Below are 20,499 nucleotides of genomic sequence, written 5' to 3'. Positions count from 1 at the left end.
GGTCCCACATTTTTGTCCACTGACAAAAACAAAAAACAAAAAAAAGGGGGTGGGTGGGGTTAATGTGGTTTGTACTTCTGCTTGTGATTCTAGAGAGTTATCAGGTGGCAAGTTAACCTGGTCTGGAATTTTTCTTTCACCTGGCACCTTTTCAAATCTTGATGTTTGGTAACAGTTCATCAGCAGGACAGACCCGCAACAGCTTCTTTCCTGTGGTCCAGCAGTTGGTGCTGAGTAACATGCTTTTCATGCTTCCTCCGTTCCACACCTGGTTCTATATTTGGAACCAGTAAACCCAAAGCTAATCTGACTTAGTGCTTCTCAATTTGACGCGCCACAGTCTTTCATCGAGAATCAGGAACTCAAACCCAGCCTCTGTCACGGACAGCTTTCCCCACAGCGGAAAACAAAAGAATGAATATGGCTGCTCTGTAAAACTTACAAAAAAAAGAATATCATACACCCATTTCATTATTTATTTAGAAAGCAAAAGAAAAAAGAAAAAGACACATGAATCAGTGAACAGATTTCTGCAAGCTGGGATTAAGTCTGGAAAAGAAAGAATTTTTGTGACTTTCTTTCGTTTGTATGCAGGAGCGAGTCAAGAATTTAGTGTTCAGTCTGCCCAACTACACTGAGCATTTACAACCATCGTGTCTCAACTGAAAGCACTGTACAGTCTTTTGGGCTTCACAATGATGCTGACAGAGTTTGAGTGTGCACAGCTGTTTGTATACACTGGTCAAAGGGGTGTGTGTGTGTGTGTGTGTGTGTGTGTGTGTGTGTGTGTGTGTGTGTGTGTGTGTGTGTGTGTGTGTGTATACGCCTAATAGCTGTCACTGAATAAACCTGTATACTAGTCAGGAACTCTGAACACACCAGTATACTTGCCAGTGACCTCAAACAGAGCGTGCATATCTGTACACTTGTGTTCTGTTTGCTATGATCTTGAAGGTGCATCCTCAAAGCTGATGATGCTGGACTCTGGGTGCTGCACTCCACCCGAGGAAGGTGCTCCGCCACTTTGTGACATCAATGATGAGGAGGTGGAGGAGAGGGAGGCACTGATGGCTCCCCCTGCTGTTCTTGGTGTGGAGGAGGGCTCACGTCCGCCTGGTAGGAGCGGCTGTGTGTCGGTTCTGACCTCGTCGTCATCGTCGTCTTCCTCGTCATCCATGCTGGGCCAAGCAGACTGGTCCTCTACGCGTTTTAGACGCTCGTTCAGAGCTTTCAGGGCCAGTTGTCTACAAGGATGAGACGAAGAGAAATGCTTTGCTTCAATGACTTCAGGGCTCAAAACACTAAACTACTGACATAATAAAAAGAAGTGAGTAATGTGTCTCTATGGGATTCTTGTAGGAATTTCATACGTACACACTGAGAGTCTTTAATGATAAAGACTAAAAAGCTGATAATGTTGAACAATATTTAAATTCACCAAAATAAAAAATACATATAAAAAACGAGCAACATCTACCAAGTGGGCCCCTGAGGGAGTTCAAATAACTTGGCTTCAAGTATCTGACACAAGTTTTTGTGTCAGGCAACATCAGACTCAACCCAAACACTGCTTTTCTAATTGTAAAATAAAATGTGACTATTTAAATGGTGCCAAAAGAACAGAAACATTATGTTTGCACTAGTCTAATCAGAATTACACCCATTTTAACTGCGTGTAATTCTGATTAGACTACTTCATACTGCACTAATCTCACCTTTTGTCTCAAACACATCAGGGAGTCAGTGGAAACGAAATACTAGAAATTAAGATTACATCATTGTGCAATTAAAGCTTCCCAACAATTGTGACGCTGAACATTAAGAGAAACACAGAACCTGACAGGAAAAGCACCAATAGAGCTTTTCACATGCGTCAACTCATTTTACCAAAGTTGGTGGTTAAGTCAAAAACTACCGCAAACGTACAAAACTACTGCTGACTCTTTGCTCTTCATTTCCTCCATGGTGCATTACCTCTTATACTAGTTGTGCCGAGGTGTGACGTAATTAACAAAGAATAAAGTCACACTAAATTGAGTAGATTGGCTGCTGTCGTGACACCCAATCAAGCTTTTTGAGTCAAGATCGGACATGTCAAACTGAATCCATCCATTCCTAGTTATGACAAATCAATACTTACTAGAGCTACCTCACCAAATTCTCTGTTGTCTTTTAGGATTGCTTTTTTAAGTAGGAGTACCCAAATCTAGCAGTGAAAAAAAAACAACAAACCTAAATAATGTTTTACTTAACTTTTGCTCAAAAGTCAACTCTAAATTTATTAAAATGTCAAAGAAGTCATTGCTGCTGTGGGGGCATTTATTTCTCTCCAAACATGTAGCCAAAAAAGTTGCAAATGTATAATTCACAATTGTTTCACATCAACAAACATATAATCTAAAGTGGTAACAGTAACTTGTTTTAAGATATCTGTGCTTACACACAGACGTCACTGAACACACTGGCAGACTTTGCTATTCTAGACAAAACACACATGTCACACCCAGTCTTTTCTTTGGTTAACTACATGGCTACAAACAACTACTGTAATATTGTAAAAAATTTAATAAATAACTGTATCATGTTAATGATACAGTTATGATACATAAGTGTTTAAATTAATATGCAATTCTTATTTTGTACATTTTTTACAGTTACGATTATGGTCTCTTCCCTTACTTTGTAAATTTGCCAAACATGACACTAAACACACACAATAAAGTATATTTTGTAGCTATCCCATTAACACTGTATTATTAATGAATGTGTATTGAGAGTCTGACATTTTAAGAGCCATAACTCAAACGTTCTCTTTTAATAGAATGGCATTAGAATGCCATTAGGAACCTATTCGCACCATTTATTTAATGATGCAGGGACTGTTGGAGTGTGGCCTTAACGTGGGCATTTTAGACCATAATTTGAAATATAAATAGATGAAGGCAAAAATAACATTTTATACAACACTTTACTGAGACAAACTGAGGCTGGTTGTATTCAATGCTTCAATTTCAGTTTAGTGTATGAGGACATATGTTTACAGATGTAAATATTTAACTCCTTCTTGTTTGCGCTCACTCACCTCCTCCTTTCTGCATCCTGTGGGTCTGTCCCAGGTAAGCTGATGGTGATGGAGGAGGGCGCTCCCACGTCGTATCTCTTTACCATCTTCCTGCACACCTTCATCTTCACCAGGGCAGAGTGGACGAGCCCTGCCAGCAGTCCCACAGCTGGCTGCACTGCCTCTGGGAAGAAACTTGCGAAGGCAAAGTGGTCTGACATGTCGCCGCGGCCCCGGCTGTGCCTCTGGTAGAAGCGCAGGTAGACCCATCCGGACAGTGCACCATAACTGTATGAAGCCAGGGGAGCGGAGCTGTCAAGCAATCCAGACAGGCGCAATAAAGCCAGGAAGAGGAGGACCAAAGCTGGTGCTGCTTTGAGTCTCACCTGAAAGGAACAAAAAGACTTCAGTTCTGGTGGCCAAAATCATCGAGGAAGCTACCATTTTATAAAAACTTGTTGGCTTGCAGTTCTCACAATCTCTTTAAGTGAGTTAGATTTAGGAATGGGGAAAACCAACTGGTTAGATGCCGGGTAACAGGCAGAAGTCACAGTCCAAGTGTTTCAACAAATGTTTCAACAAGTTCCTAACCTGGTCAATTGAGACCAAGAGATTTGAGAAGTGACCCAGTTTCACTCAAACTGGCAACAAGCACAAAAAGCAAAAATGAGGGCAAACTAAGGCAGAACGGCCAAGATGTTTCAGAAACTTATTGGGAACATGCCACTAAAGTGTGTCTCAGCAAGAAAAACTAAAACCTTATCTGGACACAGCTGCTTTGCAGACGAGCAGGAAACTAAACCCTAAAATGTAAATTAAAAGACTGCACTGTAATCCAAATGTCGAAGAAAATCGAACACAGGCCAACTGGAGAAAACGCTGAACACCTCAGTCTGTAAACTACATGTGCTTACACAGTGATAACTTATGACCATATAATCCCATTAAGAGCAAAAACTGGTGACAAAATGACACTTGGATGAATGAAACCTCTGAAAGCGTTTCACGTTTTGCAACATGATTTTTAAATTAATATACAGATGGTAGAAATATGACAATTAAAAAAAGTTATGTCTCTCCTCCAGCATAAACTACAAACAGACCACTTTTACAGACTTTGGGAAGATGACTTACAAGTGTTACAGTTAAGGCAATAAATCTGTGATATCTAGCTGACAGAAATCTATGTTTTGTTTTATTTTTATTTATCACTTGATACAAACCCAGCCCTGTGACAGACTGGTGACCTGTTATGGTCAGTCACCTCACACCCCTGAGTTTGAAAAGTTGAAGTGGATGGATGAATGGATAAAGTCCAAATAACAGACCTCTGTAAAAGACCTCTGAGGAGGGGGTGCCAAAACTTCTCTATACAGGAAAAAAGGTAAAACACCAAATCCCCATATAATGCAAAAATAACGCAATAGATAAAAAGAATTGTTTTGTGTGTGTGTTGGGGCGGGGGGGTCGTTTATTTTAAACACAATTACAGATACAATCTCATCAAGACTTATCCTGTGTTTGTTCAGACTGTGAAAAGTTGCTGAGTACTTTTTAGCCAACAAGAAACACCTGAATTTTGCATTATAAAACCACAAATGATTACACATATCATACAAAGCTAGCGATTTTACACTGTACTCCACCATATACATTTGGTTTTATTCTTCAATATATGCACTCCTATCAAAATCAGAAATTCCAACTTTCATCCAGTCTAAAAAAGTGATTTTGAGACACTAAATCTTACATATCTACTAATAATTAATTACTGCTGCACATCTAATGGCAAAGCAAGCAGTCTGCAGGTAATACTCCTAAGCTTGTATTAATCCAGATAATAATTAATAATAATAATAATTCGACATTGACTGGTGTTATATTGATCTGTCACGTCCAAAAAAACAGAGTTTATGCACATATTCTAGAGACTAGTGGTTAGCTTTCCATTGTTATTTGTGCAGTTGTTAGGGTACATACTCAGTTCATCTTTACGCCTTTTTACCCCACCCTCTCTTATTAATTATGCTCACCTGTGGCACTCTGAGCACTGTAGTATCCCCCATGGTCTGCTTCAGCGCCACCAGGACACCTCCCAGGAATCCGGCTGCTCCATGGACACGCACAGCAAACAGGAAGTCCAGGTCAAAGGTAGCCACATAGGTGAGGAGGTAGGAGAAGCCTGCTAACAGGCCTGCAGACACGTTAACCACTGCGAAAAAGATCAGGAGCTCCAGAGCACCCCACAAAGGCTCCAGCAGGCGCCCACAGGCCATTACTGTCCCCACATTGGCTGCCACACCCCAGACGTGCTGCTCCACCACTCCATGGGTTACCAGCGTCCACACCCAAAAGTTGGGTGGAAAAAGGTAGCCTGGGGTCACCCCCAATGCGTATGGAGTGTTGACAGCCCATGAAAGCAGGTACAGCAGTACTACTAGAGCACTTATAGCTTTTACTACTACACTGGTGCTGGCAAGGGCAGCCAGGAAGTGCTGTCGTGCCACAGGCAGGTAACGATTCATTGTGGTCAGTTATGAAGAAGGTCCTCTTTGAGCAACTCTGCCCAAAAGAGTTAAAAAAGCAGAACTAGTTGCCTGTTGTTGTAGCAGTTCTTGAATAACGGAGAGAGGTCAATGATGCCAAGCAGAACGGGAGACACCCGTGGGTCCTGACAGCATCAAAATCCACACTCCTCTGTGAGCCTTCATCCGGATAATGTCTGTGAAGTGGGCATAGGCAGATTTAGTAATCAATACAGTTAGCTTCTACTCTTCCTACAAACGTTTGTTAGCAATTGTATTAAAACTCATTAAGGGAGTTTGAAGCGTTACAGCTCATCTACCCTTCAAAAGGAACAGTACAGTGGAAAACAAGCAAAAACGCTGATTCTTACAGTTTAACAAAGTAACAAACTTCGGGCTTCAGTAGATAACCTTAGCTGGGGCATTTTAATCAAGCTGGCGACCTTCAGTCGGTGTAGACAAAAGTAGGGCAAGCTTACAAATCACCACCAGTTACCAGACAGGTGTTAGGAGCCAAATATGCCAACAATAAGAGAAGCAAAAATAGCCAAGTAGTAATTTCTTAAGAGCAGTCTGGCTGAGCTAGCTTGTAAACACTGATAGCTAAGGCTAGCTAGCTGTCAAACTGAGAGTGTTTCCAAGTACTTTACTTTATGTCCACTGAAGATCAGAAGAGGTTTCGTGTGAGTGTAAAACAGAACAGCTAGGGCCAGTAAAACCTGGTCGATGAAAAAGCCCACCGAGCCCCAGTTCTTAGTCCTCTCGGCCCGGGCTAGCCTGAGGGTTTCCCGTCGCTAGCAACAGGCCCTCAAAACAATATTAAAGACGTTCCCGGACCAGCGTCAGCTCTCATACAGTTCATAGTCTTTCTCATACGACCCTAGCTTCATTGGTTTATTTTAATGTTCTTCTCTCCTTTCAAAGCAGGTTGCCAGACAAAATTATGTTACCTTTCCAGGCACTTCTCCTCCCAGAAAACACCACACAGCGAACTGACCTGCGCTGTCTGCCACCGTCATCAACAATCGGTGAAAAAACGCCGTCGCGTAACTTCCGGACAGCATAGCACTCTGGGATACTGAGTTTTTACACAATCATTTCCGTAAAACGAGTCTGTAAATGATGACTTTCGTTTGCCTACGGTGAAAACTATTTCATTTAGTTTACATTTACTTATATACGCTATTTAATTTGCACTATATTTTAAGTTAAATATTTCACTTTTTTTTTTATCCTGCCTTTATAGTACTTTTACTTTAACCCTTTGAGGTTCACACCAAGAAAATTGCAATTAAAAATAATTTCTTTTGCATTTTTTATTCATTTAGAACAACAGTAACAAAGTTTAGATTTTTTTTTTTCAAACAACTCCATAGTTTTTTTAATTTGGGCCTCAACCAAACGATTGAGATTTTCATTCATGGTAAAACTGAATACAAAAAATATTTTTAAAAGCTTAACAATACAGTTATAAACTTCTGTAACTTAGCAGCAGAGTAACTGAACAGATACAAGAGAGTTGTAGTGCTACAGGACCAACTGCAACTGCAATTTAGAGGCCTTAGATTTCCTTTATTTCTGGTGATATGCAACAAAGCACTGCTGGTGGGCATTCAGGCACAGAAGCACTTTGCACTTAATGATACAATAATGACAGCTGGGATAGGCTCCAGCGCCCCCCCGCGACCCTGAAAAAAGGATAAGCGGAAGCGAATGGATGGATGGATGGATACAACAATAATAATAATAATAATGATAATAATAATAATAATAATAATAATAATAATAATAATAATAATAATAATAATAATAATAATAATAATAATAAACTTTATTTATTTATAAAGCACACTTAAAACCAAGGGTATACCAAGGTGCTTAACAAGTAACATAGAGAACAAGAGGAAGATAATAGAAATAGAAATGGAACCAAAGCAAGCACTAGGTATGCAAGCAGATAACTGTCACTGATACATAGGAGAAGCAGCAGATATAGAACAAACGAGGAATTAAATGAGCATAAAAGTGCATAATGTAAAATCATAAGTGAAATGTTAACCAGAAGGAAAGGCAAGATTGAAGTGGGTTTTTAGTCATAATTTAAACAGTACAATAGAATCAGAGGTGCGGATAGCGAGAAGGAGGTTATTCCACAGTACCGGGGCAGCCAGAGCAAACGCACGGTCACCCCGAGACTTCAGCTGAGATCTAGGTTGCGTCAGAAGTAGTTGAGTAGCAGATCTAAGTGTCCTATTAGGAGTATGTGGCCTGAGAAGTTCACTAAGATAACTCGGCGCTAATTTATTAATAGTTTTGAACGTAAGGAGTAATATTTTAAATTGAATATGGCACTTTATGGGCAGTCAGTGCAAGCCAGCTAGAACAGGAGTAATAGAGCAGAATTTCCTGGTACCAGTCAAGAGGCGGGCTGCCCCATTTTGGACTGTTTGCAGTCTAAGGAAAAGAGAAGAGGGAAGACCGTAGTACGGAGAATTACAATAATCCAACCTGGAGGTCACAAAAGCGTGAATAAGCTTCTCCAGGTCCTCATGCAGAACATAATGCCTAGCCTTAGAGATAAGGCGCAGTTGGTGGAAGCTAGATCTCACTAGCAGACACTTGCTTATTGAGTTTGAGCGAGCTATCCAGCAATACACCCAAGTTACTGACATAGTCACAGGAAGAGCTAGCAAAGTGACCCAGAGCAGCACAAAGTTGGACATATTTCCACCTTGACACTTCCTTTGAACAGAGGTTACACCAGCCTTGGTTGTCAGAGTGAAGTGGCAGGTGTCCCAAGTTGTCATAACGCACATCTGGTTGTGGATGTGAAGATCTTGGGGTGTAACGTTTCTGCTGAGGCAACATTTGAGGTGGAGAAGAAGATGATGGTCAGCCAAACTTTGATGGAAGCTTGTTGACCTGCATCAAACTGTGGGCAACTGCACGATGAAACCTTTTGAGAGAGAGTGGTTTCTCATTTAGTAGGGCACAGTCCCTCTTGTGAACAAGCCAGGCATTTGAGATGCAAAGGTGGAGGATGTGGCCAAACATCGTAAAACACCATTGCTTTGATTTTGCTGAAGTCTTGTAAATGTGGACCGGCATGTCTGATAGAGCAGAGATCTAGTTAAGAGACATTCATCTCCTGTTGGAAAAAAAAAACATAGCAAAGCAAGAGGGAGACACAGAGGGCAGCTACACAGGGGGAAACTACTAAATAATCAGGGAACTAAACAGGGAATACAAGAAACTCAAAACAGAATAACTAGACTCTATAGAATAAACTAAAGACTAACAAAGTGAACATTATACATAAATCATAGTGCAAAAGTGCAAAAATACAGGAAAACTCAAAACACTGGGTCAAATGACCCAGGACCATGACAAATAACATCATGTACAGTAAGACAGGCATGGAGAACAGCACTGACCATGAGAGGCTTCGAACAGATGACACAGCATATATACGACTTTAAGTATATATGTCATCTGTGATATTATTATGCACAATTATAATGTATTGTTCACCTCCCTTAAATAAACAGGCAGCTTTAAAGTGTGAAATATTCATTGTTACGTCCCCCCCGAAGGGGTCTAGGCATGCGAGTAAGGGGACCAGTAACAAATGAGCCCGGAAACAGAATGAAAAGGAAAACAGACAGGTGTTTAGTAAATAAAATAGTTTTTATTATAGAGAACCTTAACATAAAGAGCCGGCACCGCCGTTTTTCCAATAACACTAGAAAAAGAAAAAAAGTTGCAACAATAAAAAACACAACAACCGAACAAAAAACCCCACACTACGAGGATGCACTTCCAGGGTCCCACAAGCTCACCCTGTCACTAGCAACCGCTAGCTTTACTGCTGCTGAGGCCCACAGGCCCACACTACTCACATAAAGCATTGAAAGCGAATACAAGGCGAGCTTCTACAAATTACAGTGGGCTCAGGAGAAATTCACCTACCTGAGACACTGGCCATTTTAGATGGTAAGTCCTGTGACTAGAAGGATTGCAGCGATTTAATCTATTCCAAAATCATAGAGAATTGTTTGGGGTTTTTTTGTAATGATGTCATATTGCTTTCAGTGGATATTTAAGCTGGTGCGCAGGTTTCCACTATCAGCAATGATTGGTATGAATGCATGTGACTGGACTATGATGGACTGATGATGTGTACTAAGTGTGACTGACTTGAAATTGAGATGACTGTAACTATTTTAGGATTAGTCACTTCTAATGCCTAATCCACCCCAAACAGTGACAAAGTTGTGGATGTATGTGTTTTGTTTTGGGGTTTTTTGGTTTGCTTGTTTTTGCAGGAGCAAGAGGATGACAGAGACCAGAGGAGGTTCACATAAGTGTGTGTGGGCCCTGCAGACTTAACCCTTTAGCTGACACTTTTCTGTGTTACTGATTTTTGTGTTAAGGAAACTATGGTTGTACTGGCTGCTTGTTGGTTATGCTATCACACTGTATTGTTGGAAAATTTTAAACATTACAGTGGGAAAATGTGTATACAATGTAGAAAATATACTGTGTTGAAACCAGCGTTCACAGCAGCAGATTGTTGACTACATGATTTACAGCAGCACCTCTGGAATCTGTTGATCCAGGCCTGACCTCCTGGACGCTCCACTGCTAATGTTTTTTCCCCCCTCTCTCTAAGGGTCTTTGTGGAGGATTTGGCATCACACAGACAGACATGAGTGACAATAAAGCAGGATGTGCAGTGATTACAAAACATTTTAGTGTTGGGCTCATTATCATATCACTATTTATCTCAAGCTATTGAGCTTGTAGTGTTAAACCAAGTAAGTGACATTACTTAAGAACAGTCACCGGTTACAGCAGTTTTGATTAAACACATGGGATGATCCTTGATTTGGGCAAATTATGGCAACAGTAGTGCTTTTAGTGATCTGGGGAAATAAACTGCACATGGCACACTTGTGTCTGTAGTGCTGGATGCCTTATTACTCTTATGACCAGTGATGGGAATAACGGCATTACAAGTTACTAACGGTGTTACTTTTTTCAGTAACGAGTAATCTAATTAATTACTATTCCTACCGTTACAACACCGTTACTGTTACTAACAAGAAAATGCGGTCGCGTTACTATTTTTCAACAAACAGACGGTTGAAGCTGTGTTCAGCTTACCGCTTCTTATATCAGTTGCACGGAAGTAGCTGTAAGTAATCTGGACTCTACAGTTTTAAGCAGCTGCGCGCGCTCCCACGGACAAAATCATTTTTGGCTAATGACAAAAAAAGTCACTTAAAGGGCCAAATTGCATTTTATTTCTTCACCTCAAGAAGGGGTGACGTGGGCCGCACGTGGCCTCCGGGCCTCAAGTTTGAGACCCCTGACCTAAGGCTTTGGCAGTTTAATTCGAGAACAAATAAAAGGCGTTTAATAAAAACTGTGACATAACCAGTAATATTCATTATATTCTCCCAACAGCCAGATTATGCTAAATTAATATTAGGAAAGTAACTGCTACTTTGCTACTACAGTGGTGCGGTGCGGGTGACTGCATTTTGTCAGAGGGGCTATTTGTTCCTGCAGTGCAATAATTATTCCAGTTATCCACGTATACCTGTATATATGGCTGAAATGAAACAATATACTACCATTTCTTATTTAGACACCACAGAACACTAGGAATAAAGCTTGATGTATTCTTTACATTGTCCACTGTTTCTTCTTTTGATGACAGCAACAAAGTAAATGACACAGAAAACCAGCCCAAAGCTGAAGTTTACATCTCTCTTGCGACTTCGGTGGAAATGTTCAGCGATCATATTTGTGGAAGCTTGTTTCTGGCCTAGATTTTTTTTTTCCTACGTCGCTTCGTTCTTGAGTAACCTTGTTCACAGAATTTTCAGAACTTCACCTCTGACCTTGTCCTTAAGGTCAAGGTCACTGAGCTTGGGCATCTACACTGCCTTTTACACCTGAGGGGTAAATGTCTGCTTGTTTTGAAAGTTTCTCCCACACACAAGTAGTATGAAGTAGAACATGAAAGCCTGATTTGACCCTCCGTGTTACATCGAGTCAGTGTCACCAAAACGGAATAATCAGTTCAGAAACTAGTCACTAGCATGTATGAGGTGAAAGAAATCAATAGAGTAAAACTATCAAATTCACTTGAGCTTTTTTACTTTCTTAAAACTGCACCATTTTTTTCTGTTTTGCTACTATGAGCTTATTTATTTGAACCTCCTGGTTATTATTATTATCTACAGTTAAATCAGTGTAACTTACTGTTCATGACTGAGGCAACAGTAAAACCTGACTATTTTATATTTAGAGTGAATATGTATCTCAATTTTAAAGAATAATAGACCTAAATGACTTAAGGGTCTATCTAACTTAAGAGAAACCTATTATTTGAAGTGCTTCAGGCATTTTAACGCAATTAAAAACTCACTTAGAATACTTCTATCCCTAACTTCAAGTCTCACTTTAGATTACACATGCATAAAATTGAAGATTAACATGCAAAACTGAGTTACTTCGAGACAAATATACTGCAGCACCTCTTCCAAGTGTATCTTCTTCAAATCTGTTGTAAGATTTAGATGCCCTCAGTTGCCTGTATGTATGTGTGAGTCTCTGCGTGTGAATAACAAATAAAGAGGGCAAGTACTGCATCGGTCACCGCTGATATAAACAAAGTAGGAAGAGTATGATTTAGAACATGTTTCTTTTTATTTACAAATTTCAAAAAAACAAAAAAAATGATGTAATCCAAAGTCATACACATTGTCCACACAACAAGCTTTGACTGGAGCCAATCCTCAAAGACAGCAGATTTAATCTTCACCTCGGCTAAAATGGAATTCAGACAGTCGGCTCTGCTTGCCCGACCACCTTGATTTGTATAAATAAATATGTAAATTCAAGTAGAAAGCTGTGAAACTAAAGAGCAGTCAGTCTGCGCAGCAAACGCTGAGCTGACAACCAAACAGTTCAACACTGAGGAAAACTTGCTGTTTTGCCATCACAGGGGTGATGACACGCCTGGACAATTCTGGTGATATGGTAATACAGCACAGAAAAGGGGAGAAGCACTTGATATTGTTTTTTTTATTGTTGTTGTTTTGCTTTGTTTTTCCAGATGATAAGTGGGCTGGACTGCCTCGGTTTCTGACCCATTACTTGTGATTGAGCTAGCGTGCACATAAATGGCTCATTTAGCTCAGATTCAATACTAAAATTTGCATCTATATTATCTGAGCGCAGATAAATAGGAAATGATTTCAACACTGTGCAGTCGTTGAATATCCCTGGTGACAGTTTTTTGGTTTTTCATATTAAACGGCTGATCAGTTATTAGATATGATTTTAACTCTATGCTATCCTGGATATTAATGTGCTTAATAACACATTGGTTGGTCCACATCAAAGTTCTGCACAGTTTCACATGTGTTGGGTCAGACTGGCTTATCATTAGTTCTTAAAAAACAAAAACTGTAGTAACAATACTAATATGACTGTAAAAATCTTACAAACAAGATAGTGATGAAACAAATGAAACCAAAAAGACATTGTAAAAAAATAAAAATACAAATGAATAAATATACACCGTCATAAATAAATTAATTTGGTAAATTCAAACATTGTAGAGAGCAAAAATGAAACACAAGTAAACTTACAGTTTCAGTATGGAGAACAAACACATGGAAGAGGGAGAAAAGGACAGGTAATGCTGAGTCTTAACTTGACGTTGTTTTATCTTTAACAAAAGAGCTAGTGGTTTTTAAAGCTCTTCCTGCAGCTGTTTAGGCCGAGGGGGGTCAGCTGGAACAGCAGATTGATGGTTTACATCTAGAACCGGACTGATATGGGATTTTTAGGACCGATGCCGATATTGGTACCGATATTGTTTACTGATACATCGGATTTGAGGATTTAAAAATCTCATATATCAGCCGATATTTTTTTCCTTTCACGCACAGAAAACAAACAGATTTCCCTAAGATTTTTTATTTATAGCTATTTATGAGTCTTGACCAACATCCAACCCTGCAGTTTAAAAATAACATTGTTTTATTGTCACAAGTAGCGGATTGCTCTTTTTTGCTCTACCCAACAATCATCTGATCTGCTAGTAGTTCCAAACACGTGTTAGCTGCGAGTGCAGACTGTCCTCTGGTGGATGCAACCCCCACCCAAAAATCTCTTATTTGAATTTTCCATTCACCATCTATTATAAATGCCAAAACTGAAATATTGGCAAAAAATTAATATCGGCTGATATACACAATATATAGGTCGGACTCCATTTATAGCAAATTTAAAGGGGAAATTGGTCACACTATGAAGATTTTCTAGCTTTCACCCAGTCAAACACAGATTTGTATCTTTTTACAGTGTAAAAATGGATATGTACTTCTCAACTGTAGCTGTGAGCATGCTGTAGAGAGAGTGTGTTTCTGCAAAGGATTGTTTTTATTTTTTATCTGCTCTGCATTATTTGGTCTCTTAAGACACAATCCTCTTTGATGGAGGTTTCAGATGTGCTGTTTCCTTCTTTTTCCTTTTGGCAAAGCTACATCATCTCTCCCTAAAAAAAAGGTTTGGTTTCACATTGACCTCTGTTCACGAAACGAGATGAAACAGAGAAAGAAAAAGGAAAAACAGCAGAGCAGAGGTGAAATCTCTCTCAAAACATGTTACCAAACCGAGTAACATGAATCTAAATTTTTTCTTATCTTTTTTAATGATTCCTTTTGCAACCCTTAAAAACACAACAAGCAGTTACAAACACAGTAATAACACGAGCGTTCCTCTGGGGTTGTACAAATACATATATAGGCTTGAGTGAGTGTTTTGCATCGTTTTTCACTAGGCTACAGTAAGACTGTGGGTGAGATTCAGAGAGCCACGGCGACTGTCTGTCTCTCTTTACCTCGCCTCTCTCACAGTTAACATTCAGAAAGATGGAGGCAAAAAGGCATTTTCTGTTGGTTGTTTCTCCGCTACAAGGAGGACACCTCACTGGGACACAGTTTATTTTTTTCCTCATTTTCACCTGGCTGTTGTTTTTTTTAGGCAATCAGAGATTACATAAATAGAAAAAGCACGCACAAAAAGAAGAAAAACAAATCTTCCCACATCTGATGCCTAAAGAGAAGGAGTCTTTTCAAAAAGGCCCGGTGTAAAGGCATTTGATTAAGCGTACATTCTTTCATTAGTTTTTAAAGTTTCAGTGAATATCTTTAACCTCATCCTCAAAGCACAACTGTTTCTTCAGTATTTCAATATGATCCCACATCTGTTGTGTGTTCTTTCAAGAACAAAAATCCTACAATACACCTGTCCTGGCAGTGAGTTATTATTACGTTCTGTCAAAAACGCTCTCTAAAACTTCTGTGTGATCTTGTAACCATTGCGTTTGCCGTTTTAAGAAGTGTTCAGTAGCAACAAGTGATGGACGATACCATTTCAGTTATGAAATAAACTGTGCTACCAGCTAATGTAATAGCAAAACCTGTTTCACAAGCAACTCCAGCTCCTCTTTTTAATTAGCGGAAAGCAAAAGTCTTGACACTTAGCAAAGCTGCAGAGCTAGTATCTCTAAAAGTCAACAGTATAACTAGTGGCCGCTTGTGGTCACTATAGGCCCATACTCAGCAGTACTCAGTCCAGTGATAAGCATCTTAATGCCGGCATTGGACAAAAAAAAAAAAAAAGAACAGTTTTTTTTGGAAGCTCAAAATCTTCAAACTTTTATTTTCTCCATCCCTTTGGAGGGTTTTTAAGCCTTTATCCGGATTCTTCTTCTGATATTCAGCATCACGATTATCCCTCTCTGTCCAGTCACTGTTAAATCCCCATTCAGACCATTTCTTCAAGGCAAGTAGAGATGTTCAGGAGAAACACTTCAGCAGGGCCTCAGATCTCAACACCTTAAATGTCTGTCATTTTTTCCTCATTTCATTTAATTTAATTTCATCTTGGCCTCTTGGAAACCTGCATCCTGGCAAATGGGCTGCCATTCTTTTATGGTGACTATTACAATTTCTGAAAGCATTCTCACAAAAGGACATCATTCTTTTGTCACTGTCCCCTCACCTCAATTACATCATCTTCATCTGAGCTGCTGATGCTGCTGACATTCCCGCTGTTCACCAGCACCGGGCCTCGCTGACCCTCGGACCGAGCTGAGGGGGAGAAGGAAGAAGGGGAAGATGAGGAGGAGCTGGATGCAGCAGTAGGAGGGTATTGGGACAAGAAACTGGCTCCAGCTGGGCCGGGAGTAGCAGCTGGGCCCGACACCCCTCCTGGGAGCATTGAGCTGGTGTAGAGGCTCGCCAGAGATGGACTATACGACAGAGGGAAGCCTGGTGGGAGCATCCCAGCCATGCCTGGCATGTTGGAGCTCAGCATGAATGGTGGCAAGGCTCCTGAAAGTGAACTGGCAGCTTTGACTGATGGAGAGGATGATGATGTTGAGGAGGAAGATGAGACGGTGGGAGCGGTGGTTGTCATCAGTGATGAGGAAGGAGAGGAAGTGGGAGCAGTGCCGGCTCCGCCCATGTTCCACCCATGCCGATCTGGGTACATGTAACTGGCGTCACTCAGCTGAGTGTGGGGGGGCTGGAAGTAATGTGAGCCTGCCCCCATGAAAAGCGGATGCCCCAGTGAACCACCCAGCATGCCAGAGTTTAGACCCATAGGGGGGAGCCCATAGCCCCCAGTGAAGGGGAAGCCCTGCGAGGCCACAGGGGCTGAGGAGTGCTTGCTGGCAGAAGGCTGCTTACTGGCCCGCTCATCCAAGGATGGGGTGGAGGCTTTGCGCTTGGAGCCCGTTCTCAGATCTTGGGCGGCAGTGGCATCCATGTTGGGCTGAATGACATTAGTCACAGAGGCATCATGGCGGCTCAGATTTCCACTTAATAACCCGCTCCCACCGCTGCCATTGGTCTGAATCAGTTTGGTTGAGGGCAGGCTGCTCACGCTGCTCTCTGGCAGATGAACAGCAGAGCCTGCTGACCCACCAGCTCCTGCGCCGCCCGTATAGCGCTGCAACTCATTAATGATCTCCGGGCTGTCGGGGGAAAGAGGGCGGGGCACAGTCTTGGGTGACAGGCAACCGTTACTGACATGGGTGGGAACCTCTGGAGGGGGTGCTTGCAAATCTGAGGAGAAAAGAATTGGATTTAAGCTTTACAAGAATTCAAGCCTCAGTTTACTGAAAGAATACAATAAAGTCATTAATATCAGTGTGCTACATCTCTGACATGGTACGTAAATACAGTAACTAGGGTTACATGCTTTCAGAGGTGTTATTGTAAGGGAATCATCCTACCTTTGGGTGGTGCTGTTGAACTCTCCTCTACCGACTTGGCCTTATTAGCTGCTCTGATGGCAAAGATTCGGCCATCAGATGTCCTGATGTAAGTCCCTATGAAAGCCACAGGTAAACAAAACCGTTATTAGAATTAAATGAAAGCATTTCATTATTACATCTTTTTACCCGACTAACTCGACAAATACCAAAAGTTTTTTTTAAATAATCTCTTCAATAATAACAAAAAACAAACAAAAAACAGCTGGAACAAGGACACGTTCACACAATTATCTGCATTTTGTGACCACTGCACAAAAGAACTGACATGTATAACAAAGCGGTATTGTACCTTTAGTGCCCCTGATGACATGGATACTCTCTCCAGCCGTGATCCTGGCCTGGACATCTGTGGAGTTGTTGGTGCCTGGAATCACTATGTCTATAAAGAGATAAAGAAAGACAATCAGAGTTTAAGGCCATAAAGAAATAGTAATCTTTAGTACTGACAGAAAGAATAGAGATGAAATGGAGTGCAAGGAGAATCTGCTTACCAGTGGTGGTGACAATTTTCTGTACAAACACGCCAGCTTTCTGCAGGCAGTTGACAGGGAAGCCTCCGAGGCTGCATTTAGAAGAGTCATTGCCTGGGGCAGAGCTTGCAGATGCCTGGCGGGGCATCATAGAGACTGGAGTTGACTGGACTGGCCTGACACTGGCCACTGGCTTCTCTTCAGTGCTAGTGGGAGGACGCCTGAATAGACAGAGATTTTCTGTTTTTTACTCTTGATTTATGACTTGTCTTTATTTTTTTGAAGGAGGGTTTACTTGATAAATGCTCAACCTTTTAAAAAGATTATGAGACAAGTGATACGAACTGGATTTACGGTAGCTTGTTAGCATGCATACTGGGATTGTAGATGTCAATTACTAACCAGTTTCTCTGGCTAAAGGCAGGGATGTTGGTAAGGCTCTGATCACTGGCAGGGTAATAGTGAGCGTAGGAAGGGCGGGTGTATGGCACCGAGGCCCTCTTTTCAGCCTCGTAGCCCTTCTTTGCTGCTTTCTTCTCTGCGTTGCTCAGCTTCAGCTCCCTGCGGTCTATCAGCAAGGACTCGTGGGGGAATGGTTGCTAGAAAGGAGGAGGTTGAAAGCTGATCAGTGTTCTGCTCCAAGTTTGCACGATTACCTCACTTATGATGACCTCATCCTATACATTTATATTTTTTCCAGCTTATACCAATTCAATTTAATAAAATTCATTAGAACGCCAACTGGAAGATTCTCTGCTTTTTAAAGCGAGCCACAAAAAGGGTGTAATTATGCGATGACTCATCACGTCTTAATCTCCAGAACCTCACAAGCTGTTTAAAATAGTGTTATAAATGTAAAACAAAGCTTCACTGTAACTCCTTGGCATACTTCCCATAGTTCCAAAAATGGATTTTAGTTGCCAACTATGGACACACTTGGACATGTCATCCTGCTGTAATGACAGCTAGGGGCTTATTCAATTAGCAGAGAACTCTAAAACATAAACAAGCTTACTTAAGGAGACTTCTGTCTGTAGAAAACGAGTTTTTATCTTCATCAAATCGTAGTGAACAATGGAAAAAAATACACAATGGAGTGCAGGAGCGTCTATGCTCTATTTGTAATCGCCTCTAGAGGGCGTATGGGGACAATATGTTTCCTCATACCTTTGTAATCAGGTGGGGATTGAGGTGCAGGGCCTTCCTGAGGATGCTCTCCATTCTGTCGTTGGGCTGCAGATGGATGCTAGATGAGTCTGGTTCCTCCTCCACAAAATGAAGAAGAGACTCAACTTCTCTCCTGGTGAAGGTCAGCACGGGGTTCAGGTCATCCACAACGCGGTCTGATTGACAGAAAGGAAAAAAAAGCAGAAGAACTAAGATATTGAGGTAAAATTGTTTGGAAAAAGATTCATCTAAGGAAAAAAAATGTAGACAGAAATGGCTACATTTGAATGGCCTCGATGTATTCGTCTCACCAGACAAAGCTTACAGCAAACACTTGAGACACTTCAGTGTCAGACGAGAGCCTCTTGGCAGAAGAGCTCTGACTTTACCTCAGAGCTTATTATTTAGTTTTAGGGGTTCTGCTCGCACAGAGGAACCTACACTTGGGGTTTTCAGTGAATTTCAACACTGACAGATGTTTGAAGGGAGTGAAATTTCCATGAAGTGAGGATGATGGAGGTTGAATACAATCTCCACGTCTTATAATTTTTCCTTATTTTTTCCCTTTCCTCCTCCTTTTTTTAAAATTTGAGTTATTTCTGGTTAAAAATACAGGAAAATGTCTGTGACAAATGCTCCTGTATGCAATGCATTTTTAAGTAACTAAAACATTACCACGCACATATTTTAGGAGAGGTTATTTGACTGCAGCTCCGTTGGAACTCTCTGCAGCGCTTTTTCACGTGTTTCCGACTCACCAGACATGCCCTGTTTGGAGATCTGGCGGTCGTAGATCTTCTTCTCCAGCGTAAAGTCGCACACCAGCCTGTAGATGTGGCACGGCTTCCTCTGCCCATAGCGGTAGACACGGCACACGGCCTGGGCGTCGTGGCACGGGTTCCAGGAGGCGTCAAAAACCACCACGCGGTTTGCCCCGATCAGGTTCACACCTAGACAACCAGCCCTGGCAGGAACAGACGGGACAGCAGTAAGCTGATTACTCCTTTTAAGATTTATGACCTATAATAATGATATAATTAGTGTGGAGAGCGTGTTACCTGGTTGACAGCAGAAAAACCCATGCGGAGGTGTTGGAGGGGTCATTGAACTGGTTTATCAGTCGCTCTCTCTCTGAGGCAGTTGTGCTTCCATCCAGTCCTTCAAAATATCACACGGCAACTCATATCTAAGAGGTTCTCATGTTCTTTAAGTTTTATATTCTTGTAGCTCTTCTCTTCCTGTTTTTCTCTGAATTTAAACCGCTTGCTTGCTTGTTTCACAGTACAGTGAAACTTTACCCTTCAATATTTGAATCCCCATATGCTATTATATGGACTGTACAGATAAAGTACCATGTATATAGAGACAAGTTACAGCTGAGGATTCATATTATTAGAGCTCAACTAACCAGTTAAAATAAAACATTAATTGTAATTTGATCTTGGATGACAGATCTTTATAAATATCTGTGGATCATTCTTATCAATTACGACACATGAACCCCACAAATAGAACAGCTGTAAATGAAAACACTGGCTTGCAGAAAAATGATAAATCAACATATAGGTATTATTTAAAGAAATCGAAAACACCAGCAGGTGGCAGCACTCATGGCAAGTCAATGAGAGTGGCAGCACCCAAAGCATTGCAGTCAGTTCCCCCAAAGAGAACAGACTCATCAGTTCAGCATAATTATCGGCTCGGTTTAGCATATTACATAGAGCGCTGTATCGCACCTCCGAAACCTCATGATTACTTACGATAGTAGTTGAGGTTGCGGACCCAGTTTTGATTGGGTCTGTCTCTGCTGGGCACATTGGGTGATGGAGGCACTGGTCTCTTAGCCAAAAAATCCTCGATCACGGTCAGCGTGGACAAACTCTGACTGCAAGAAGGCAGACAGACGGG

The 20,499-nt window shown here is 41.1% G+C and overlaps 2 protein-coding genes across 5 annotated transcripts in view; both read right to left on the bottom strand.

The window, feature by feature from the left end:
• Nucleotides 1–6: 6 nt before the first annotated feature.
• On the bottom strand, nt 7–6,632 carry tmem115 (transmembrane protein 115). Of its 2 annotated transcripts, none has more exons than XM_005939006.3 (4): nt 6,537–6,632; nt 5,095–5,783; nt 3,083–3,447; nt 7–1,244 (listed from the first exon to the last, which is right to left on the bottom strand). In XM_005939006.3, exons 2-4 carry the CDS (start codon nt 5,584–5,586, stop codon nt 941–943), a joined length of 1,161 nt encoding a protein of 386 aa, XP_005939068.1. In that variant the 5' UTR covers nt 5,587–5,783; nt 6,537–6,632; the 3' UTR covers nt 7–940. The 2 variants fall into 2 exon arrangements, with proteins under 2 accessions (XP_005939068.1, XP_042076977.1); XM_042221043.1 differs by lacking the exon at nt 6,537–6,632 and adding an exon at nt 6,237–6,527.
• A 5,652-nt stretch (nt 6,633–12,284) lies between these two features.
• LOC102314191 (helicase ARIP4) overlaps nt 12,285–20,499 on the bottom strand; it is a 79,860-nt gene continuing 71,645 nt past the window's right edge. For all 3 annotated transcript variants that reach the window (XM_014338990.2, XM_014338992.2, XM_014338991.2), the window contains 9 exons: nt 20,352–20,476; nt 19,650–19,749; nt 19,350–19,555; nt 18,592–18,767; nt 17,827–18,023; nt 17,446–17,645; nt 17,244–17,333; nt 16,913–17,008; nt 12,285–16,742 (listed from right to left, as the gene is read on the bottom strand). In XM_014338990.2, coding sequence (XP_014194476.1) covers nt 15,661–16,742; nt 16,913–17,008; nt 17,244–17,333; nt 17,446–17,645; nt 17,827–18,023; nt 18,592–18,767; nt 19,350–19,555; nt 19,650–19,749; nt 20,352–20,476 — 2,272 coding nt within the window. In that variant the 3' untranslated portion in view covers nt 12,285–15,660. The remainder of the gene's footprint in view (nt 16,743–16,912; nt 17,009–17,243; nt 17,334–17,445; nt 17,646–17,826; nt 18,024–18,591; nt 18,768–19,349; nt 19,556–19,649; nt 19,750–20,351; nt 20,477–20,499) is intronic.

The sequence above is a fragment of the Haplochromis burtoni genome, unplaced genomic scaffold (assembly GCF_018398535.1).
Source record: "Haplochromis burtoni strain Fernald_Lab_line unplaced genomic scaffold, NCSU_Asbu1 Contig_60, whole genome shotgun sequence".
Taxonomy (NCBI): domain Eukaryota; kingdom Metazoa; phylum Chordata; class Actinopteri; order Cichliformes; family Cichlidae; genus Haplochromis; species Haplochromis burtoni.
The sequence above is the reverse complement of the archived record's forward strand: the minus strand, read 5'-3'. Positions and strand labels throughout refer to the sequence as shown.